The sequence below is a fragment of the Seriola lalandi genome, unplaced genomic scaffold (genome assembly GCF_002814215.2).
Source record: "Seriola lalandi dorsalis isolate HSWRI2012SDOR001 ecotype SW California unplaced genomic scaffold, Sedor1 jcf7180002054425, whole genome shotgun sequence".
NCBI classification, from domain to species: Eukaryota; Metazoa; Chordata; class Actinopteri; order Carangiformes; family Carangidae; genus Seriola; species Seriola lalandi.
The window spans coordinates 2,904,089-2,929,621 of NW_019524978.1; the positions used below are offsets into that span (position 1 = coordinate 2,904,089).

The window sequence follows — 25,533 nt, forward strand, 5'->3', positions numbered from 1 at the left end:
ATCTGTAATCCTCTCATTTTTCCTGCCCACTCCTCCACTACTTTCTCTCTCAGCCCACCTTCTCGCTCTGCGTGCGCTGCGCTGTGTGTGTGTGTGTTAAAGGGATGATCTTTTGATGCCCTCCGTGTGTACGAGTGCTTTCTCTCTCTACTTTCAGCGGTTGGCCATTGTGTTTGCGGCCGTCATACTGCTCTCCCACTCACTCCATCAGAAACCAGGCCCGTGTAGGGGCCTAAATGAATATTGATTCTCCCTCCAGTGCTTAATACTGCTGGGGGAAAAAAAAAAAGGATGAGTCTGTTGTACACAATGAACAGAATGGGACCGATGGGGGGGTGGGGGGTGTGTGTGGGGGGGTGTGACGATTAGGATGATGGTGATTATGATGACGATAATGATAATGGTGATGATAATGACTGTTAGTGATCAGAAAGCATGATGGGAGCCATCAGCTGATGCATGTATGTGGATGTTGCTTGTATGATGGCGCTGTTCTGTATGTGTAATCGCAGTGTTGATGGTGAAATGTATGACTGACATGATGAAGTAGCAGCAAATACCTTTATGAAAAGAAATCTGGACACAGGTGTTAAAAATTAGGCTCAATCTTTATTGACACAAATGAAACAGAATTAATGTTTTTAGAGTTTTTTTGAAAAGATAAGGGGTTGACAAAAGCACATAGACCATCTAGAAGATCTGTTCTGGAACTACTGTATGTTTGTAACTGATAATATACTAATCATTAGAAAGGATGGAGGGAAAACACGTTAGAAAATAGAAAGAAATTAATAAACCAAACTGTCATAGGACACATGAGCAAAATTCGACCAAACAAAACAAAACAAAAAAACCTAAACCTGTTGTTATTTCTATAGAGCAAAATCCACATTTTCCTTAATAGTGAGCCATTTCATTCTCAGAATATTAGATGCATATTTTAAAAAATATTTAAGGAGGAAATATATTGATTTTCTTGCATGGCATTAATCAAGTTGTTAATATACTCTTGGTGGTTGTGACGATTGCAAGTTAGCTCACTTAGCACCAAAACCTCTTTCCTTCACTGTCCGTCTAAATAAATGATGTTTAACCTGAGTTCGGCATAGCCCAAGAGAAGACAGTAAAAAGAGATGCAAAAAAAAAAGAGGATCAAACAGGGTGAAATTAACAGGGAAGAAGGGGAGAGGAAGACTGTAAAAGACTGATTTCCTGGCAAACATTTGGCCTAATGCGGCTTTAACAGAATTAAACATGGAAAACTAAAATTAAATGACAAATCTCTACCTCTATCTCTTCTACCCTTCCAGGACTATATTATGAGGGGCTCCATCCAAATAAACCACCATTTCTTCTCCAGCCTGCTGCTCCGCCTGCTGCACCTCTCCGTCACCTGCCCCAGCCTCTCCATACACGCCTTCCTCCACCTGTAAGGTGCAGTTGTCCAGCTCCGTCACAATGTAGTGAGTGCCTTCGTCATTGACGATGACCTGGGTCAGACCTTCCTTCATCATCTGTGACGCCGCGAGCTGCAGCACCTCCTGCATCTCCTCCTGGCCGGTCTCCTGGATGACCTGCACCTCCTCCTGCTCCTGTTTCACCTCCGACTGCAGTTCACTCTGCACAGCCTCGGCTATTTCAGGGGTCAGGACTTCATGAATGACGGCTGCCTCTCCTTGCATTTCCTCCTGATGGCCCATTTCGCTGACGGCGCTGAGCAGAGCATCCAGAGCCGTGGACGACTCGGAAACAATGCGGCTTTTTCCTGCGGCTGTGACCGTCACCCCTCCTCTGGCCACGGCCTGCAGATCTTCCCTGGCCTCCCCTGACTCTAGCACCACGAACTGGGTGCTGCCTCCGGCCAGGTGAGCCCCCGCAGATGCTACTTCCCTGCCTGAGGCTATGACTTGTCCGTCCTCGGTGATGTGCAGCACTTCGGCCACCTGGCCAGCCATGGCCAATGTCTGCAGGGTGGCAGCAGCCGACTCCTCCAGGGCCTGGTCGATGGCTACCTCCCCGCCGCCGTACCCCTGGATGATGATGACCTGCTGGACTTGCTCATCGTGCCCGGACGCATCTGATGAGCCCTTCCTGTGCACAGGAGATCCCATGGCCTCTGCCTCCACAAATGTGGCCCCCTGGCCCTTCAGACGACACTCGAAAGACTTGGACACAATACCTAGGGAACAGAGGGACACGTTTCACATTACATGTCACATTTTTTATATTTTGCAGATACTCTTATTGCATTCTTAGACTGCTAAAAACAGAGCTAAAATAATAGATAAAAGGGAGTTTGAATACAGAATATAAAAGGAAAATAATTTAGTAGGAAGACCAGGATCTAGGGCTGTAACAGACCATAGCTGATCTGTAAAGACAACCCCCATGGTTTTGCACGCATTTGGACCGCAGATTAATTGCAAAGTTTAACCATGATAGCGTGAAATGCAATTTTACTGCAGCTGTTAAGACCATTCCTTGCTTTAAATATTCTTTGAGTTTTAACTGTTTTTCTCAGTTTTTTTCTTTTTTCGTTGTTTGCTGATCCCAAAAATAATTTGCTAATTCGATCCGCGATGCAAAAATCTGTGATACAGTACAAACTGTGAGTTTTGTGATCTGTTGCATCCCTACCGTGATCACATCCAGAGTACTAAAATAGACATGGCAACTACTGCACATAGTTAACACACACATGGCTGTCCATTTCTCTTAATGTTCTCAGTAACCACAACTGTTGAACCTGCTATGTTTAGGCATCAATCACTGTGAGAAAAAAAAAAGAAGCTATATTGAGAGCTAAGTTGAAATAAAAGGTGATGCAACACTGCACATATTTGTGTCACTTAATGCATGAAAGGAGACAGAATATGGAGATATTAGGCTGGCAGAAGAGTGTGGCGAGATACGGCTGGTGCTAATTGAGCCACACTGTGCCCTCTCAGATCACAGGTTGCCATGGCGTTTCCAAGGTGATAGGAACAGTGTTAGAAATGCCATTGTTTAAACAGCGCCTGGCTCACACACTCGTAAAATAATCTATGCAGAAAAATGAGAATTTGAGACAGGGAAGAGGGGACTCTGTTCACGCCTGTGCTGCTAGGCACAGATGAACTTATTGTACAAAAACTGAAAAGACACATCTATTATTGTCACTAGAAGAGCATATTGATCTTAATTTGCATTGTTTTAGTTTCATCTGAAGGTTTGCACTTGAAAGCTTGCAGATTATAAAATCCCTTTGCCTCATTAAACCCTTTAAAATTCCAACAACTCTTTCACAAACCTCAACTTTTCAGGAAATAAAACAACTTTTGTGTTTTTTTTGCTCGGCTCCTGAAAAGTTGACATTTTGGAAGTACAAGGTTTGCCCCCAAAGGTAGCGACAAGATCACACAGATCTCACAGTACATACAGGAACAAACTCATCAATCATTGATATTCCTATCTCCCTCTGACATTTAATGTCCTGCATTCACAAAGTTGACAATGTGATCAGAAAGTCAGAGTTGTGCTGCAAACAGTGTCTGACCCAGCCGTGCCCTGTCCTCAAACCGACAGAGAGATGTGCTACCTTTAATTCTCACTCTCACCGGACAGGTAGGCAGTGAGCATTAGTCCTCTGGTGACAGCGAGCCTCTTAATCCTGCACAGATACAATCTCAAATGGACTATTGGTACATTTTACAAGTCTGTACATGAAGCTCTGGAGGAGACAGTGAACACTTTATGTGCTAGGAATGAGTCCAACAACAGAGCCAACCGTTAAGACCTGGACTGATAGAAATTGCAGATGTTAGTGTCACGAAAACACACCTGTTATTCTAATGGCTACAAGCAAAGTTAAAAGCGTTAAGTGTCAGACAGTTAAACGCAGCTTCAGCTCAGAACTCAATTTCAGAGATTTAATATAAGTTAATAACAATCTGCTCACACTTCTCGGTCTCCAATATATAAATATGTCCTGTGGTGATGTTCTCACTTTAGCATTACAGTATGATACATTACTAAAAACTGGCTATTTTAATTTAATCTACACACACATACACCCACACCTGTCTACACCTGCCAGATTTATTTTACACAGACACAAAGAGAAGATAAGAAAAGTTAGCCAGCGCTTTCTGCTGTTCAGCCCAAATAGACTTGATAAATGATAAAGAATTTACAAACCTCCATGTCACAGAACAAAAACTGATACTGGGAGGGTCGAGAGTTTTCTCTTCATACCTGGTTAGAGACGTTACTACAAACTCTTGAATCCTTTTTCCTTTGGTGTAAACGAGAACATGGTTTCTGGGTAATACAAATAGTCAATACATTGCGACCAATTTTGCTCCACTATTTTGCATATGAAGTGCACAACTCCCTGATTCTGACCAATGGAGAGAGACTTTAGTTCTACCTGCCGTTTGTCTATCTGTCTCTTTCCCCATGATGAGTCTCTATTCATCTCTATGCTTCTCCTGCATCTCTCTCTCTCTCCTGTGTGATAACAATGTGCATTTGTATAAAGGCAAACAAACACAAAAATCACAGTGACGCCGCAGTACACAGGCAACAAGTTGGTGTGGTAAATATCAGTTCAGACTCCTCTATCTGTATCTCAAGTGACAAGCACAGTAGTTAGTGTGCAGAGGGAGTCAGCACTGCTGAAGACAGCCAGAGGAAGTTGGCATTTTTAGCAGCAGAGGTTACCCATTTACACAGAGCTACAGGGCCCAGGCTAACTGCCTACGCCAAAATGCTGTGAGCTGAGAGGTCTTCTGCGGAGGACAATAACTCATTGGCTGTGCAGTTTCTGCTGCATTACAATAAAAACAGTTATGTGTGTGTGTGTGTTTGTGTGTGTGTGTGTGTGTTTTTAAGAGAGACATGGCATATTAGTGTGTGAACTCCTGACCGTGTGTGTATGTTCGACTTGGTAAAGCTCGGTTTTGCTTGTTTGTGCCAAATTTAATGCATTGTTGTATTTATGTGAGTCTCTGAATTCACATGTTGTATGTGTGTGTCAGTATGTGGGTGGAATATTAAACTCAGGCTTAGCTGGTGTGTGTCTGTATATTACGTGCTACTATATGTATTTGTATGTATATGCAGGTCTTTGCTTGTGCTTGCTTACGTGTGTGTGTGTGTGTGTGTGTATGTGTGTGTGTGTGTGCAGTGCTGTGGGGGTGGTAAGGCTATGCGTTGCTAGTGTATGTCACATTAGCCATGGGGTGCTGTCGGCGGGGCCCAGCGGCGGCCTGCTGAGGTTTATGGAGTGTCACTCAGTCGCCGCAGCCGTGAATCAAGTTAATGTTGCAGATCCCATCTCTTCAGTTGTCCTGCGCTCCCGGTGGAAGAACAACATTTGAACAGCGTGATTTGGCCCCGGCGAGAGGCTGATGCCTGTTTAATATGTGTTTTGAGTGTTCTGTCTGACTGATTCTTTTAACAGGAAGTAGGAGAGAGGATGGGAGAGAGAGAGCGAGAGAGAGGGAGAGGCTGCTTTATTGGCTGTGATCTGAAACAAGATGGAGGCTGCCTGAGAGGAATAAAACAACAGGAGGAAGAAAAGGATGCAGAGACGAGCGATGATGTCATTTTGATTTCCATATGACAGAAACATCTTAAGGAAAGTCTGACTGTAAAACTGGATCAGTGACTAATATAAACTTGCACAGAGCTCTTAGTCTGTGTGGAGGGAATTTTACTTTTTATATGGACTCACTGAATACTAATCTTCTCTACAACAGATTTGAACATCCTGCAGGGGTTCATGTCCAGATGACTCTCTGGTTTATGTGAGAATTAGTAGGGAAAGCAGATAAATGGAAGACATCAGAGACAAAGAGTCAGACGGAAAAAAGAAAAGAGAAAGAGATGGGTGGAAGGACCAGAGAGATATGTGTTTATAAACAGGTCAATGGCGAATGACAGCGAATAACAAGCATCTTGTGTTCTACATCACATCAGCCCCAGCATGGCCTTACTTTGCATGTCTGTGCAGTGATTTGCTGCCACAACAGATTTTTAGGATCCAAACGTGGTTTTCTGAAAATCGTGGAAGTCGTACAAATAACAAATAGTAATTGGTCCAAAACCATGTGGCCCAAAAATCTACCTGATTATTACTGAAACGCAAAGAAGCAATGTTAGAGTTGAAACTGTTGTAACCCCCATGTGCTTGTTCTGCTTACACTCTGCTTTATTTAAAGTGTGTTAAAGTAAGAATCTGTAGAAAGCACAACTGTCTTCACTATAAGGGGAGGTAGCAGTGATGACAGTGAATCTATTCTCCAAATGGGATAACTCCTAATGAATGAAATGCCACTGAAATTAGACTAAACCTCATTTTGCTGGGGACTCCTCTGGAACTTCTTTGTGAATCCTTAGGTGGTCCCTGGACCGCAGTTTGATAGCCGTGTGTGTGGTGCGACTCTGCGCCTCACAGCAGTCGGTGTGTTAGTGTTCAGGTCACCGAGGAAGCCTCCCTGCTCAGTGTACTGTACAGATGCAATTATTGATCAGCGGATCAATGGGCTGGCCAGTGGCGGGGGCCCGGGGCCTCTAAGTGGCATTACTTCAGCTCGGAGAGGCCGCCAGGGGAGCGGTCAGACAGCACTTACCAGCAGTTAGAGAAATTAACCTTAACACTGAGACACCAGCACACACACAATCAATTACATTCGCTGTAACACAGGTCAGCTCGCTATGAATGTAAGCTCACTTGCACACGCACATGTAATCAAGCCGGCACACACACCTAGACGTAAGTCCCGTTATACTAGCGAGGACATTGTGTTGGTTGTATTCAATCTTTAATCCCTGAACCTAAATTTAACCCTCATGTTCATCTAAATGTACAGCACAATAAACCCTAATTGGAATAGAAGTTCACACACACACACACACACACACACACACACACACACTCTCTCTCTCTCTGAAAGGCAAAGAAATCAACTTGAGCAGACACTACAGCAGGCAAAGTCAATTATACTGTATCAAACCATAACACAAGAAAGGAGAAAAAACATGCTCACCAAATCAATTACAAGGTCAATGGCAGGATCATGAAAAAACCAGAGCCCCTGATCAATTCTAAACTACAGCACAAAACCCTTTACAATCCTTTTACCAGCCGATTACCTTCAATTATAGATATGAAGCTGCTGCCTTAAAAAGAGCATGATGGAGACCCCTAAACCTGACACACATATGGCTGTAATTTGTGGGGGGATTTTTACAGACGAGATGTGTGTGTGTGTGTGTGGGTGTGTGTGTGTGTGTGTGTGTGAGTGTGTGTGTGTGTGTGTCAGTGTTGCAGGGTTTTGAAGGTGACACTGCTAAGTAGATAAAGTGTCACTTCTGGGTGTATCCAGGTCACTGGGGAAGGCCCGCATATGAGAGTGTGGTGTTTGTGTGTGTCTATGTGCATTTTTAGGTACTTATATGAGTGTGTATTTTAATGTACATAAACCTATGTGAGTATGTATTTTATTATTTCACATTGATTTCTTTGTATTGTTTCATCGATTTTATGCGTCTTTTACTTGTAAAATAATTTTTTGTTTTTTTAATAAAGATGCTATAAACAAAGTTTTATTGTTATACTTAGTAAATGTGCAGAATGTTTCTGTCTTTGCATTTTACTTTTGATACTGTGTGTAAGTGACTTTCCTCACACAGGATGTGTATTGTAACATTTAGCAGGTCTATGTACAGAGGTTTATGTTCATTTCTTTACAATTTACATAAAGACCATGAACTATACTCTATGTGAGGTGCATACATGTACATGTGTCTGTTCACAGTATTTGGGTTTATAAAGTTACAAGTGTTGAATTTTGAATTTGAATTGAATACATTACTGACAAAAAAAGAGAGAAATCAGCCATATGTGTATGTGTTTATTCATTTTTATGTGTGTGTGTGTGTGTTTGAGGATCTTCTTGGTCGAGCTGTGTACATGATGACCTTACCTGCCTCCCTCTCCTCCCCTGTGAGGCCTCAGGCAAAGCTGCATGTGTTTCCTATTCGTGTATGTGTGTGTCTGCCTCCGTGCGAGTGTGTGCGCACAAACTAGCAGGTCAGCCGAGGTCTGGCTGGTGATGGCTCTACTTTGTCTGGTAGGGACAGCCGCTACTGTCACCTTTACAAACGCCATGAATCAACGCCAGGGAGGACAGGCTGGCCGACCAAAAAACAACCAATTATACAGCAGCCAGATTGACACCGGGTGGACAGGGCAGAGAGAGAGATGGAGACACACTGAACACACCCCAAGGACGAATAAACAGAAGAGAATGAGGGCATAGACTGACAGAGGGCCTTCTGGGCTGTTACACCGATACGGTGGCTCTGAAGGCCAATATTAATCCATCAGTCACTTTAGCTAAAAGTTAAAGTGAATATCTTTAACATAATGATGCTATTACATAAATGAATGTCTGTGTTCTTATTCTCTTTTGCGAGTTTATGCAACACAATGGTTAGTCTATAACACAACCAGAAAGCCTCTTAAAGAGTCTTTTTTGCATAAATCCTCTGACACACAGGAAGTTATGCATGTTATGTTTTTGGCAGTGAAGTGTTTTTTTTTTTTTTCTACAGTCTATAGTCTCTTTACGTTCTTTATTTAGAGCCTCCCACGACTGGGAGAAGAGTTTGCGTCTGGCAGGAAAACTGGAAGTCTTAGAAACAGTCCAGAATGTGTTTTCCTGCATGTCCTGTCTTTGTATGCTGTGTGTGGTGGAAGCTAAGAGGATGGATGATTGCAGCATCATTTATGAACACAAAAAACTGAGATCTGAAAAGAGTAGAAGCCAAAATGTGAACCTTTTGAGGCCTTTTTTTGATAGACCAGGTTGCAATGAAAACACAAGTGCATAACAATAAGAGCTTAAAGGAAAAATCCAACCTAAATTGGATTGGAAACTGGAAAATGTTGTTGTTTGGTGCTGTATTATACTTGTTCCCATAAATAACTGAACTAACAGTTGTTTTAGTTATGTTGTCAGTAATAAATGTCAGTACAGCTGCAGGTACTCAAAGTGCAGAGTGCTGCCATTTTTCTCCTGTATTCAACCACTTTACAGGAAAAAATTAATTCAATTAACATGGCTACAGTGTTTTTTTTTCACTGGCAATGAAAAAGTCTCAATAAACAAAGATACAATACAGATAAGGGGCTCAAAAGGTGAGAAGTACACACACACACGCACGCACGCACATACGCACGCACGCACGCACGCACGCACGCACGCACGCACGCACATGCACTGGTCAGAGGGAGCACAGGTCAGTGTCCTGCTCTCAGCTCTTTTTCTGCTGACAGGGGATGACCAAGTGCGAGTATAATCTGGTCCACACTAACTCTTTCTACCTCGTGTCCCCCAGGTCTGTGCCCCCAGAGAGAGACAGACAGAGGGGGGAGGGGGGGTGAGATGAAGAGGGAAAAAAAACAAAATCATTGGGGAAACCATCTCAACGACACCTTCCTGTTTCATTCTTTCATCCTTAGCATCTTTTTCTCTCTTCTGGCCACCAGCGTAGCTATATTATGGTAAAAACTATTTCAGTTTCAGTTGGACTGTATGAAATGATCAAACAATAAAAATGCAGCATATTTTGATGTTGCCCAGATTTGAAAATATTGGATGTATTCACACTGCTTCAAAAGAAAATGGTGGGGATTGGCTTTTTTTTTTTTTTTTTTTTAAAGACGCCTGCATGTTATTTTAACTTCATGACACAGCGGACTTACAACTGGTTTCCAAATTTTTCACAAGAGAAAAAAAGGACAGACAGAGAACATGGATTTAGACCTTTAATGAAAAGTAATAATGTAAGGGAGTAGTAAGTTAAGTAACACTGTAGTCTGTTACTGGCAGAAATGAACAGGCAACTCAGTGTATTGCAGCAAGTAGTCACAACTATATTTAGACCTTAGACTTGTGCCAGGGTTGACAAAGTCCATCGCCATGCTGGAGCAGGCTACTCTGTGAGAGGACCAGATGGAGGGGACTCTGGAATTAAGAAGGATGAGTTGAGAAGGCCTGGTTAGCCAGTACACCGAGTACAAGATGTAGGGGCTTTGTAAGGAAGTCCCTCTGCAAGATCAATGCGTCATCTACCACAACACACAGGTTGCTTAGAATTTATCTGGTTGGCTGTGGATAAAAAGAGCAAACGTGTGGGAGGCTGCTACAGCTGCACAAAGTGAGGCCTGATCAACCTCAGCAGGGCTGCCAGTGAGAGGGCGTCTGATGCTGAAAGGCCTGAAACACCTGATGCCTGCAGGTTACATCACTGATTTTGTGCCCTAGAAAGGCGTCAGGAGATCCATCATTTCAACTTAAAAAAAAAAAAACTGACTAACCAGATATGACTAACGTTCTACTTTTTGTTTGAGTGCCGCTTATTTCCCTGATGCTGTGGTAAATCACAGCAGCTATTTGCACTCCTCAGATGAAGGTCAGAAATGATCCCAGTGTGATGGCCGGATCCAAGTAGAAAAAGAAAAAAGAGGCTGAATAGAGAGAGAGAGGAGGCATGTGAGAGCCTCATCCAAGAATCCAAGAGGGGAGGTTGACATATGAAACAATAACAAAGATCACAACGCTCCCGCTCTCTTCTTTTCCCATATTCCCACTCCTTCCTTTCCCTTCCCTCATCCTCCCCATTAGGGCTTCTTTCTATCTCTCTGGCCTGTTTTCTTCTTCTTCTTCTCCCTCACTCTCTCCTCTTTCTCTCAAAATCTCTGGAGGTGGACCTTTGATTGCTTCTTTAATTAGCCACGTCAGACGGCTCCGTGGATTTACAGGGGATGTCGAACTTCTGCAGATAATTACATGCCTTTTCCCTTTCTCTCCATTGCTACATCCCTCCCTCCCTCCATCCATCCCTCTATCCTCCTTTCACTGTGTCCTCCCCATCTATCGCTCTCACTCACTCTCCCATGATTTAATGATTAATTATGGATGTGAGTTTGAGAATAAAAGCTTTTTTCGCTAATCAAAATGAAATTTCCCCCATTTCTCATAATTACAGTGTGAAGTTGATGTTGCTGATGTCTTTTTGTTGCCAAGGCCTGGCCCGCGCAGTGATCTGAGGTCCGTCAAGGCAGATGAAATGAATACTCGCAACATAATAGCGTGCTTCAGAATTTCTAAAAACTGGGTGGAGAACTGAAGAGAGCGTGGAGCGGATTGGGTTGGGGGAGAAAAAAGAGAATAAACAAAGATTGCAGACAAAGACACAGAAGCAGAACACTATGAAAGATGTCAGTTCAGAGGCCTAAAGAGGGAAGCAAAGAGAGGCCTAAGATGTCGAGCTTGACTACAGTCATAATGGAGGGAATGTTTTCTTTATCCAAAGCTGGTCTTCAAAACTATCAAGATTTTTGAAAGCATTCAGAGTTGCAAGCAACAATTACTTTCCTTAATGATTAATCTGCTGAGTGCTTTCTCAATTAATTGATCAATTGATTGCTTGGATGTTGGTTAGAAATTGTCAGTGAAATTGCAAGTGAAAACTTTTTCCTTGATTGCCTGATGGTGTCAGTGGTTCAAGCACACTTCCATATTTACTTGGTGCTCTGGATAATAAAAGTAAGCGCATTTGTGTGCAATATTTCTGGAATGTTAAATGGCTCAAAACTGTGCTGTCTTACAATAATTGTATTATTTTCAAGTGGAACTGTAGTTATTTGATCTGATGTTTAATTAAAAATAAACAGGTTAGACAGACTACAATGAAAATACAGGCCACAAAGTGCAACCGCAGTGGAGCCAAAGTGAGTATACCAGAGACAACAGTGACTTTACCTGTGATCAAAAATATACACTTGTGATTTCCACTTAGGTCCAATTGAATGAATAAGGTTAAAGAATAACCTTTGAACATCACAGCTCCCTCAGTTCTGTCCTGGGTTGTGTTTAATGCAACGTGGCCTCACATGGTAAAGGACTGCCGGAACAAGTAAGAAACCTAAGATTGTGAGACATCATAAAGATAGGAGACGGTACAAGAGCATCGGTAGGCAAAGGCATAAGGCATAAGCCGCAAAAGAGCTGCAGTAGTGCTTAAGAAGAGCCAAACTACTAATAACGCAGGCACAGTGGCCGTCCTCGAAAAAGGATGCGAGGACGCAATTCATTATTTATGATATTGAAAAACAGAAGTGTGAGTGCTTCTGACTTGGCTCAAGGATGATCTGTGGAAATTGTTGTTTCAGCGACTGATCAGACCGTGTGCAGGAGACTGCATGAAGTCAACCTCTACAGACGGCGTTCAAGAAAAGCATCGCTCACAAAACAGCACAAAACGGCAAGATTAAACTTTGCCAAAGAACGCGAAGAGAGGCCTGATGAATATTGGCAGCAGAGTCTCTGGTCAGATGAAACCAAAATAAATTGATTTGGATCAGACAGTGTCCAGCATGTTTGGTGTGGAACCAGCCAGGACCACCGCAGTGAATGGAGAGTTCCAACCGTTAAACATGGAGGTGGGAGTGTGCTGATAGGGAGCTGCGTAAGTGCAACCGGTGTAGAGGTGATGACATTAATAAATGGCACTATGAATGTAAGTTTGACTGAATGAAGAGATGACTCCCAGTCTCTTGAGGCTTTACAGGAGAGGAATTTTCCAACATGACTACGATCCTGAACACACACAAAAAAATCCCACAAGAGTTTGTGAAGAAGAAAGAAAGTGACAACTATGACCTGGCTGTGTGATTCCCATGACTAGACTCCACAGAGATATTTGGAGTATTTTAAAACAGACAATAGAGCAAGAAAACCCCTCCAGCAAAGAGCAGCTGAAAAGAATCATCTGTGAAGAATGACAAAAAATCTCTGCACAGATTTTTGTTAGAAATAAAACGTGGACATACAAAATAATAAGAAAATAAAAGAATGGAATCTCACTGTTGTTGCAGTATGCTCTTTAATATGGACCTTTGATTATAGGTTAATTTGTCAGTTTTCCAAAAGACTTTGACTTTGGCTAAAAACAAATAAAAACGTATTAAATAGTAGGATTTGGAATGAACATTTTAGTGAGACTGAGCAGGGCTACTCAGTTTTGTTGTATACTGTATACTGAACTATTCCTCTACCTATTAGGGATTTGGGTCAGATTTCTTTCTCTTTTGCTCCACTATCAAAATAAAGTTGATGGCAACAAGACATTGATGGCAGTATGACACATTAAAGAGGTATTCCAGCAATTCCGTGTTGCACTTCCATAAAGTGGTGAGAGCAGATGTCAGGGTGTGTCAAGCTCCAAAAGTAATTTAAAGTAAGTTATGCAAGTATAAAAGTAATATAAGTAATGTTCTGCTGGAACTAGAACTGATTTCATGTTTATATTTCCTGTTTGTTTGGCTTGCGCTTATCAGCTGGAATACCAGTTTACCCAACTTTTTTATTAACAACAACAACATCACTGATGCCAACCAAATCAAAGCCTGGCCATCCATACAGTATATCCATACAGGATATAGTATGAGAAGTCCCTATTGTTCCCTGTTGAGTGACTCACACTTGTACACAACACACACTCACAGGCACACAGGTCTGTTTAGCTTAGTCTCCGATCCTCTCTGCCATATTTACTGGGTATTTACCTAACAGAGGCATGCTGGAGATATTTATCGTCCTGATGGCTCTATATATAGGGCTGAGGAGCTCAGTGAGAGGAGAGCCAGGCGCGGTGGGAGGTTGCTTCTCTAATCTCCATCTCCAGGCTGACAGGCCTGAGAAGGCCCTAATGAATGGCTCTTTTCATCTGCACGCCTGTGTGTATGTGACAGTATAAATATTTAGCAATATTGGAGTCAGCTCGTGATTTTACACAGATGGAGTGATTGATGGCTCAACCCCCTGACGCATGCCAAAGACCATCCTGGAGATGTTACATAAACCACCACAGCCTCTCTCTCCTTCCATCATCATCTCCATCTCGCTCTCTCTCTATCTTTCACACTGCCTCCTCTGCTCTCCGCCTCCTTCCCAGCTTGTCTTCTCACTGTCGATCCGCCCTCTGTGGCTCTGCCAATTTGCTTCACTGTTGAATTTCTATTATACAGTGTGGTGTCTCTACGGCTGTAAGACAGGCTAAATCAGAGAAAAACAACCTGACAGGGAGGAAACTCTGAGGAGATTGGCATGGACATGTTACAGTCCAAAACCAGTTTAGTGTTTTAAACCTTTTATTGAAAAACATTTTCATAAAACTGCATTCTGAAACAAATCTCAGATTCTTATTTCTTTGATCTTATTTATTCTCTCTTTGGTTTGACTTGCTTTTTATAACCGATTTGTTTATTTGATGATTATGATAATTATAGTTTCTTTTTGCATGTTTTTTTTCTAAACTCTAAGTGATTTGTAAACTTTACAACTTTAGTTTTTACTTTACTTTCACTAACTTATTTCACTAGGTCAAGACAGTGATTATGATTTCTGTATGTGTACATGAGTGTATATGAGCACTGTCCTCGTGTTGTTGCTTTTTAAGGACAGTATATCAAAAGTCAAAGTGAACCTTTGAGTGACAGCTACTTTTTAAGTTTTAAGTCCCCCCTACTGTATATATATATATATATATATACAGTATAAACACACTCACATTCACTCACATTCAGAAACACATGCACACAATGCTGTCATCTGTGTCAGAGAGAAACCAGACCAGAGCCACTCACTGTCTGCGCAATGCACACACACACACACACACACACACACACACACACACACACACACACACACACACACACACACACTGCTGCCAATATGCTGCTGGAGCCCTCTATGAAGAATTGTGTGTGTGTGTGTATCTGACTCATGACAGCTTGCGACTACTTTTGTGATGACATTTTGGAGTTTGTGGACATTCTGGCTGGTTGTCATAGTGATTTTAGGGTTAACAGTTAAAATCAAGGCTGGGATAAGAACGATGGTCAAGTTAAGGTTACAGCATCAGTTAGAAGTTATACATGTCGTGTTTTCTTTTGGTTAAGGTAAAACTACACCTCAAGGGAATCAATGTATAAGAATCTATTGCATTTGAGTGTGTGTATGTGTGCATGTGTGTGTGTGTGTGTGCACGTGCGTGTGTATACAATGCAGACCCTCTGCATAGCCTCTGCATAGCCAATTAAACTAAAATACAAGAACAAAATCCCTGAACAAATATATGAGGACTTTAAGGGGGGATGTTGAAGATGTATTAACCTTGTAATTGCCTGTGTAAAATATGCTCCCCTGGTAATGAAATTTCCTGCTTTAATTTGAAAAAATTGGGGAAATATCTCCCCTTTTTTACCATGTGTTTTCTCATTTAATTGCATTTAAGACTTCAATCTCAAACACCCCCACCGCTTTTATGGGGGGAAGGACCAGCGCTGGACCGCCACATCTATTAATCTAACTGTCCTTTATCGGAATTAGCATTCAAATGTGATCGGTTCCATTGCGCCTTCGCCACCACTTGTAATTCCAACAAAATCCACTCCTATGCAATAACTACAGTGCCCTTCAAGACCACTACCACCTCCCCCTCGCTTTGAGAGGTATTGATTTTTATTTGTTCTGTAATGAGAACAATTAGTCTTTTTCCTGGCCTCCTTCATCTATCACCTCCACGTTCCTGTGGCTCTGCCACCCAGCCGGCCTCTGTCTTTAAACCCAGCTGGGGGTCCGTTCACTGGGCAGAGGACACTGCTGTACCCCTCTGCATAAGAAATACAACAAGCTCAATGAGAAATAACACAGGGCATTTCACTCTGTCTACCTAACTACAGCCTAAAAAGGAATGTAGAACTAGTCTGATCTAGTCTCTCTGTTTCAGGGTCTGACTGACATGGGCTTTTATCATCCTGATACATATTTTTTAAAAGAAAAAACAGGCAACATGTGTGTTTTCACTTTCTTTGAATGATCTAAAATAATAACTAAAGTATTTTATTATAATAAATTAATAATTAATCAGTGCCAAAATGATGTATAAATAAGCTGCATGCTATCTATCATACTGGGTGTCTAATCCCCATCTCTAGCCCATCTACCAGCCTGACTCTAATTGATATGGTTAGAAGAAATTACCACAGTCTTAATCCAGCGTGGCTGGTGTTAACATGTATCATAAAATGTGAAAACACAATAAAACACTCTCATCTCTCCATTAAGGACGCTTTAATTTCCGCGGTGGCAGGCGAGTGGCAGGCAGGACTGACTGACTTGCAGTGATCAGGAAGCCTTAGCCTCTATAAACCAGCTGATTGACAGGGTGATTTGTGACTGACTGACTGGATAAGTGGCAAGCTGCTTTCTCAGTGTAGCAGCTTGTTCCTGTATACAAGCATGTGTATATATATGTGTGTGTGTATGTGTGTGTGTGTGTGTGTGTGTGTGTGTGTGTGTGTGTGACGTCAGGTCCTATTTCAGCCATGGCCGGTGAGGAATGAAGCATCTGAAAGATTCCATTTCTCTTGCTGTGCTGCCTGAGCCTTACTTACCCTAATGATGTATAATAGCCTGCAACTACACTTAACCTGAGCATTACTGTGGCAAAGACTGAGTGGAAGAGGTTCACGCACACACATACACACACATAAAGGTCTAGTTTTTCTGAGGATGCTGTTTACCAAAGGCTGTGAGGGCAGGAAACGACCTGGCACGTTGCGAAATGAAAGACTCACAAATCGCACTCCATCAAATCAAATCAAACCCCAAGATGTGTATTAACATCGACAGCTGTATCCTCGCGTTCTCTCTGATCCCTCGCTCACACTTTGCTCTGCTGCTGACTCATTCTGTAGCTATAAGCTAAATGATACAAGCAGTTAGCATGCTGCATCTGTTGTCTCTTAATTAAACTCATTTTCCTGGATGCCTCTGTATGTTCATACACGCAATATGGAATCTGGCACTTTAACCCCTTTCACATTCATTAGCGCAGATGAGAACAAGATCATCACTTACACGTGTACTTCATAAGTGACTGAATGAATGCATGTGCGTGCACGTGTGTTTGTGTGTGTATGAGTGCGCGTGCAAGACAGGTCGGAGACAGTGGAGAGACAGTAAATGACAGAGTCACGTGAGGCGGCTACTGTATGAAACCTCAGATCTAATCAATAGGAGTGAGGAGGACGCCAGGCGCCAGCCAGAGGGTCACCACTCATCACTCAGGTCAGTGGCGAACACACACATGCGTGCACACGCACACACATACATAGGGAGGGCATTGCACGGGGCACATTACTAGACAGGACTATGAGGCAGTAGAGGATGGGTCAGAGAGAGGTTGAAGCACATAGCAACAGAGGGGGAGCTGGATCGATGGGAGAGATTGAAGGAGCTCCGTAATACCAGAGGAGTCACGGATGTCCAGGATACAGCTAAGCAGGGCTAGGAGACAGGTCAGGAGGGTTAAAACAGCCTCGCACCGCAGGGAGGAGGCATCGACAGGCCATAAAAGAGGTGAGGGAACAGCAGAACTGACTGATTTTGATGCTCATCGTGGTTGAATGCGATTGCGGTCACCACCTCGTATCGTTAGTGTTTAGAAAAGAAACAGAGGAGATGAATCTGATCAAAATTACCAGGTTGTGAATGGAAATTAACAGGTTTACTAATATGACAAATATAGCGGGCTTTTAGAAATGTTTGCAGCAGGAGACAGCCTGCTAAGCTGCGGGAGCTCGACTGAAAGTGGGGCAGCAGAGGAGCGCACCACAGTGCGATTTTGGATGTGTGGGCACGTCGTGTGTGCTGTGGCTCTGCAGCAGAGAGACACAGACGGGAGAGATGGACTCGGCCTAGTGGCATTTAGCCCTGTTCTATAATGACACTGAGAGCTGGGAAGGAGACGCAAGCGCTGTTATTGAATTATTGAAGGTGCATGGTGAGGTATAAATCTGCCATGGAGATGCCATACTGTTGTAACACACACGTGCACAGTTGCACAGTCGCACACACACGCAGAGGCCACCGACACACAGCGAGGCTGGCGTGACAACTGCAGGCTTTGACTTGCTGACCTTGAGGTTGTTAAAACAAGCTCTCCGTCAGCTTTTCTGCAAAATATGTTTACCTCGTGAGAGGGGAAGAGAGAGAGACAGAGGATGAGAAAGAGAGTGAGAGAGTTAAAGTGTTTGTGTGCTGTGCTGACATTGCTGGAATAAACACAGAGACTCCATCAATTCTTTCGGATTGTGAGACAAAAAAAAAAGGAAGACACTGCAGAGGGAGACATAAAGTAACTACCAACCTGTACTAGCTGGGCTCCAGCCAGCTTTTACTACACAGCAGCATCATGACTGAGAGAAGAGATTAAGTTCTCGAGACCGCAAACAAACATTGGAATCCTGTGAAACCACAGCGCACACACAGATTAAAAGAGAACGGTTGTATATACAGTATGTACCTGTAGTGAATGCAGCCTGGAGACCGTACATCAACCACCAATTACTGATGTTTATCTCTTAAATAAAAAGAGACAGAGTATTGCTACATGCATGAAGACATCACTATATGTGATAATTCCCTTTTCTTCCTTCCAGCGGAAAGATTTTCACTACACGCACCAACACATTTTTATTTCCATTATTATTTCTGTATCTCTGTACTGATAGGGAGGTAGTGTTTCTTAGCTCAGCCGCCTCCCACCTCGAGGAGAAGAAACAGAAACATCCACGATTCTTCCTGGATGTGATGTAGCGTATGTGTGCAGGAAGGGACCGTGTGATTACAGAGCATTACAAAAGCGCTTTAATGTACATTTGTTTGTTTTTCATGTATGCATATTTGCACATGTATGTCCGTGTATGTGTGCGGATAAGTGGGCACGTGTGTCCTGCCTGAGCTCTGTAGCCGAGGGGGGCACCTCTTCTTATTAACATCATCAGTCTGCATCATTACTAGGCTGCCTGGGTTGGGCAGCAGGTGCTATGAGAGTGCCAGGGTTACAAACGACCACAGGATCGCTCCTAGAACACACACATATATACACACACACACACACACACACACACACACACACACACACACACACACGCGCATACACACAGACACAACACACACAGACACAGGCTCTGAACCCCCCTTTCAAATCCCCAAAAGGGATGTGGGGTGTCTGTGTCTATCTGTTATCCAGTGGGTTAGCGCTCGGTGTCTGGCCAGGTTTTCACTGGGGGGGACGGACTCCATCCATTCTCCTGACAACAGGCCGGCGATACGCAGCAGAGTCTGGGAGAAACTCAGCTCAGAGCAGGGGAGGGTCCACAAGTCAACCAAAAAAAAATAAAAATAAAAATGTAGTATTACACGGCCAGTGTGCAAGACAGTGTGCAACTAACTGGAACATGCACAAAAACACAGTACTAAAGAAAAAAAACATGGGATGCTCAGGTGCAGGTGAGAATAAACACAGGGGCTGATGCAGGCGTTTTATCAAAAATGGGACACTCATGTAGCATATGTTAACATATGAGCCTTTGAGTAGGGCTGATCCTTACTCTAGTGGTGTCATGGAGATCGTTTTGATTTTATTTAATTTGTCTAGGTTCTGAAATATCCATCTCTGACATTCCTGGCTCCACCCCAGAGGAATGTATTTTTGTTCCGCTGCTCAGTCTGTAAAAAATTAAACAGCAACACATCTTTCCAGAGACAGTGTCCCTGTTAAGTTCTGTTTACATCTGCGCATCTTTGCAAAATATGGTTTTAGGAGCTTGGTGATATAGCGACTTCTCGCGGAGCCAGGTGGTTAACTACTGTGGCAGGCAAGCTGACCATGGACACACTAGCCTGTCAAAAAAAGCTGTTTGTTAGAAGCTGTCAGTTAGAAAGCTCATAAGCTTGGTTTCTAATGGGACAATAAGATAACACCTCTTTATTCAAAAGAGGTGTTTGTGCTGCCAGCTCCTGTCTGTACACTGCTCTTTTTGTGAAGCAGTTAATACTCAGACAGAGAAGGTGAAATAAAAGTGGATGGTGCAACAGTATTCTTTCAGTAAAGACATAATGAACCTTATAAAAAATATTTTTCAAAGCTGTGAGGGTCACAAACAAAGATCTGTTCACCTCCATTATATTGGAGTGAAAGTAAAATCTCAGAGATCTTTATCTCAAAACCTAGGCAAAGAAACACCAAAGAATCTGTGTAGCTGTATCTTACTGTAACAGTAAGTGAGATGATATGATTTTTTGTGATTTGGTTGGAACAACCCTTTAACCTGAAGTGACTGTAATGCATTTTAATCAATAACATACGGGTAAGAGTAACTCTCGGGTTTTTCACTGCATTACAACAGACAGAAATGTATCTACTGCCAGGTTTGTCTCAATAGGCAAACATTTATACACACCAGCAGCCATGTCCACACAAGGGTATGTAGGTAGAAACACACACATAACACCACAACACGAACATATGGACATCCCATAAAAATATGAGCATGGTCAATAGGTAGGGTTTGCATATTGACAGATGGATATCTCCACCAGTGATGTTAATGCTGATAAAATACCCTGCGTTATTATGGCGTGTAACCAGAGAACGGTAATAAAAGCTATATGAATGGGGACTGGTCTGTTTCTCAGGCGCCTCTATGGCACCACCCATGACACCAAAGATGTGTCAAAGACAGTAGACACTCAATACAGTGCTGCTCTACCCTACCTACTGTTATAGATTATGTAGCCAGCGTGCGTTCATTTAAGATGTACACATTGATCTGGCATTGACAAACCATTTCATATTAGCCAGGGTTTGCTCTTTACGGCATCAAGGGCAATCAGATGCACTGCACTGCATCGGGCTAAATTTAACTTCCTATCAATCCGCATGTGATACACTCAAAGTCATCCCGCCTCAATCACTCACCAGAGGGTCACTTTCAAATAAACCTGAACATCTGAATTCATGTGAAAAGAGAATAATCTTTTTTTATCCATCCGTAACAGGATTACAGTTGGTATACATCACATTAACCCACTCAAGTGGCAAAATCAGTTTTGTTGATTGCACAATATACTAAAATATCCCTGAACCAACCAGTTAAAACTGAATCAAGGCAGAGATAGGTATGCCCCTGAATAAATCAGCATTAGAGCAATATTGATTTGACTGCAATTCAATAAAAAAAGAAAACTGAGTGGGGTGGGGTTGGGGGTGCAAAACGAAATGATAAATAAATAAGAGATTCACAACAGGACAAAAAAAAATGTATTTGGTTTTCTAATATTGAAGCTGCAGCAGAAATTAATGTCCCTGGTTAGTTAGTGCTGTTAATTGGGCGTGCAAAATTAAAATGTTAACGTCACCGCTAGCTGGGAAGGCTGGGAAGGCAGAGAAGGCCCCTCCAGCTGTATTTGACCTAATAGAGCGTGTTTCTTCCCCTTCCTTCTCTCTCTGCTTCAAGTGTCTCCAAAACTAATAAAAAACCCCCTCACAAATCCCCCCATGAAGCCCTCCATATGAACTGTCACATTAATAACACTGCACTCGTATTCAAATTTTCTGTCGAAAAGCTAAAGAAAGATTGAATGCCCTGCCGTCGCGCGGCCAAAGATTGAAGACGTGTCTCATTGACATTGTTAAAAGTTTATGAAAATATATGAATTCTCAAACGTGGCGGGCCGCCGTGCAGCTCCACTCCCAACACTTCTGTTAGAGACCGCGGCTTTTAATCAAAATGATTGAATACCACAAGTTTGGATTCAGGGATTCTAATAGAGGACGGATAAAGTGTCACGGTCCAGAACTAGAAAAACCACATGGGATCACACATGCATGCATAAAAACCTTTCTACATTTTTTTTCTTTTCTTTTTTTTTTGGAACCATATTCCTCTTTGGTAGGTATCTTGTTTTCCTCAGTTACCGAGTGCTTGTGCAGTGTACAGTGGATGACTTTTGGCTCTGTTGCTTTGCTTTCTGGAGCTGATATGCACATATACACACACACGTACAGTCACACACTTATATACACAGACATATGCACACTGTGTGCTGAACATACATGTACAGTGATGTACAGTGACAGCTGTTGGCAGCGTCACATGTGAAGACTAAGTGAGTGACAGGCTTGTCTTTATCTCTGTGTGTGTGTGTGTGTGTGTGTGTGTGTGTGTGTGTGTGTGTGGTGTTGGTAGCAGAAGGTTGAGGTAGAAACACTCTCCAAAGGCCAGGAGCACTGCAGAACAAAAAGGCAACTCCACCAGGGATAACAAATGCCATCTCATTGGACCACACACTACATATCATCGCTAACAATGTAGGAGTTAAAGCAAGAAGAGCCTTGTTTGAGCTTAACCACCATACTTTTCTGAATTTATATGAACTGACCTTATTCCCACAGTGGTAATTTGGACTTCCCCTGGGGCAGGTAGGAAACCCTACTTAGAAGAGTAGCATAACAGCAAACACACACGTATTCACGTACATATATGTGCACAGTGCAAGTGTTGCCTGGAGAGCACTGCGGGAGGTGACTCGTGTACCTGTTTATGTGAATAAGTTCAGTGTGAGAAGACGCAGGTGACAGCGGAGGCAGAGTGGTTCTGTTGGGAAAGAAACACAGATGAAGTGGGTCGAAAAAGTGCAGAAGTGGACAGACGGTGAGTTTACAGTGCAGCTGGAAACAGGATTCCCTTGACACAACGCAACCTGCTTGATTTGCTAAAGATAAATGGAAAATGTGGGATGTTATTCACTTATAATGTCAAACAACCCACACATTACCTCAGTAATTCAATAAACAAGTTAAGATTACTACACGTATACATATTCTGTAGTGTGTGACTTTTTTTTTTTTAAGAAGCTTGGGGGCAGAGCAGACGTAGTAAGGAGAGTTCAAGAAAGAGGTCGTCTCAGTGACAAAGAAAGAAGACAGTCTTCTCAGAGGGTAGAGTAATTCAATACGAGTGAAAAACTTAGACCCATCAAGACAGTAAGAACCTGGGTCAGATGACAGGTACAAAAGTGTGTTCTTCACAGTAACTGACACCTGAATAAATAGTAAAACAAATTGAAATAAAAGCTATTGAACTCCGGTCTATTATTGCTATGATCAAGTCCACTTTCCTGTAATACAACAAGGGGGATGCTTAAATGCAACTGGTGATAAAGGAAAATCCCTTTGAATTAAAAAATATCAGTTTCCAAGTTTGCTGTGATTTTAAATTTAGAAAAATGACTCTGAGGCTCACAGTTGTCAAGTATTTGTTTTGGCGTTCTGTTGGCTTTAAACAAGTTTGAAAATATTAAACTGGAAGTCACTCCTTTCATATCCAGTATCATGTCTGAAAAAAAAGATTTCACTGTTTCCATATTTTCAAATTTCCAAGCATAGTGTGCTTGATTCAGGTTGCAATCAACGGTACCATGCAAGGTGGGAGCACAGTGCAGCAGGGGCGTACATGGAGACGCCGGAGAGTTGATCATAACCTGATCAGCGGGAGTGTTAGGGGCTGGTAATAATCGTGAGCAATCACACCAGCTCCTCTCTCTCCCTAAACAGAGCTCTCTCACTTATAACAGTTCGGTAACGGAGAGGACAGTCCGGAGGAACTAATGAGATGAGAACTTATCTTGGAAATACAGAGTTGAACGTCTGAGGTGAGCGCTCCAATTCAAAAACAGGCTGTCAAGAGCAAATGATGTTGCCTGATAGTGCCTCCTCAGGACGCACTATTTTATTTGGAATCACAATGATCCAGTTATTAGCCTTTACAGGACATGCTTTCATAAACTGGAGATTCCTATAATAATCAAGTTTATAATCTACATCTAAAATTTCACATTTTTCTGGTGACACTATGAATTGTAACAGAGGCATTTTTACAAATAGTCATGATGCTGTTCACATCTTATGTAGGAGTACATATGGCTGTGAGTAGGAGAGAAAAGTTTAAAAAAATTGCATTTTGATTTTTTTATGGAGCTAAGTGAACTGTGTGCGTCCTGGGGATGTTACATTCCAAACACTCTTTCATAGATAAACCAGCAGCTATGTAGAATACTGAGATATAACCAACAAGTGTGACATAAGAGAATATAAGTCTGTGTGTTTGCCCGATGGCTTCACGCTTGTTGCACTGGTTTAATCAATATAACCACTGGCTCTGGTGTGCACATTTCAACATTGGAACCACACTTCATTCAGACCTGTGGGCGCAGTGGAGAGATCCCGGTGAAACTTCAAAATTTAACTTTATTCTGTTTTCCTGGCATCACTGCAAGGATCATGACAGAATCAATCAGTTTCTGTTCATTTAGATTCTATCTTTAGCTTCTGGTAAAGGAAAGTAAAATAGTGAAAAGTGAAACAGAAAGAAAACATTTATCAACAGGGGTTTGTTAGATTATGGGGAGGTCTGTGCAAGTTGGCTTCATAAATTTTAGTGACAAAAATAGCACAGACCACAGTTGCTGCCCGATGCCTCAGACTAGGTCAATAGCACAGTGAGCAAAATGCTCAGTTTTGATATCAATATTGTGGTTTGCTGCTTGATTTGCCAGTGACACTGCCTTGCTGAATGCAGTGCATGGCAAGTCACCAAAAGACAGAAGACATGCAAGAAAATGAAACAGGAAGAGAAAAAAAAAAAGAAAAAAGAAAAAAGAACAGTGCACCTCAGGAAAAATGCAGCTTTGTGCCACGTGTGTTCACAAAAATAGAGCCCTTATTCATAGGACATGAATACTCTGCCAACCCACCAGTAGCAAGGGGGGAAAAAAATGTAAACCCACCAATAACTGTCATGGTGTAGTTTAAGTCCATCAATGATGAGTGAGGTACAGTTGTAAATCCCACCAGTGGCAGGTGGAGTAGAGACTGAGGCCCACCCAGTGAATGATGGGTTGGGTTGCAGTCAAATCCATCTACATCAAAGCTCCAGGCCTCGTCTTCCTCTCTTCTTGGCTCTCTAAAGGGGCTCAGGAGTCACAGCTATCACTCTCTTCCTCAAACCCCCCCCCCCCCCCCCGCCTTGATTCGGCCTTTCATTATCTCCACCGCAAGAAAGGAAAGAAATGGGTGGGGGAAAAAAACAGAAGAAGAGGAGAGTGGAGAGGTCTGAAGAGGTTTTCAAATCCAGTGAAGCCTGTCACATTACAAAAACATGTCGCTTTAAACTAAATGTGAAATATCAGTAATTGAAGCCATAAATCCACTGTTGTGTTTCCCCTCACCTCCTCCTCCTCCTCCCTCCTTTCCTCTCTCACTCTCTAGCCACCCCTCCCCTTGCTCCCTTTTTTTTTTCTGAGGATGCTTTTGATGAGCGGTAAATTGGAAATTATTTTGTGTTGTAATGCCGCTGTGAAACGTCTTCCCATTACCATGCGTCACTCAGCACTGACAGTGAAATTACTCAACTGTCAATCTGACTATCAAAAGAGGTGGGTGGGGGTTGTTCGCGGAGGTGGATGGTTGGAGGAGAAGGAAGGGGGGTGGTGGTGGTGGTGTGTGTGTGTGTGTGTGGGGGGGTTGTACCAGGAGTTAGAGAATGATCAATAAAGAGAGGATGAT

The 25,533-nt window shown here is 42.6% G+C and overlaps 1 protein-coding gene across 1 annotated transcript in view; it reads right to left on the minus strand.

The window, feature by feature from the left end:
* Positions 1-589: 589 nt before the first annotated feature.
* znf407 (zinc finger protein 407) overlaps positions 590-25,533 on the minus strand; it is a 148,578-nt gene continuing 123,634 nt past the window's right edge. Inside the window, exon 10 of the mRNA XM_023410551.2 lies at positions 590-2,179. Within this exon, the coding sequence (XP_023266319.1) occupies positions 1,299-2,179 (881 nt within the window). The 3' untranslated portion in view covers positions 590-1,298. The remainder of the gene's footprint in view (positions 2,180-25,533) is intronic.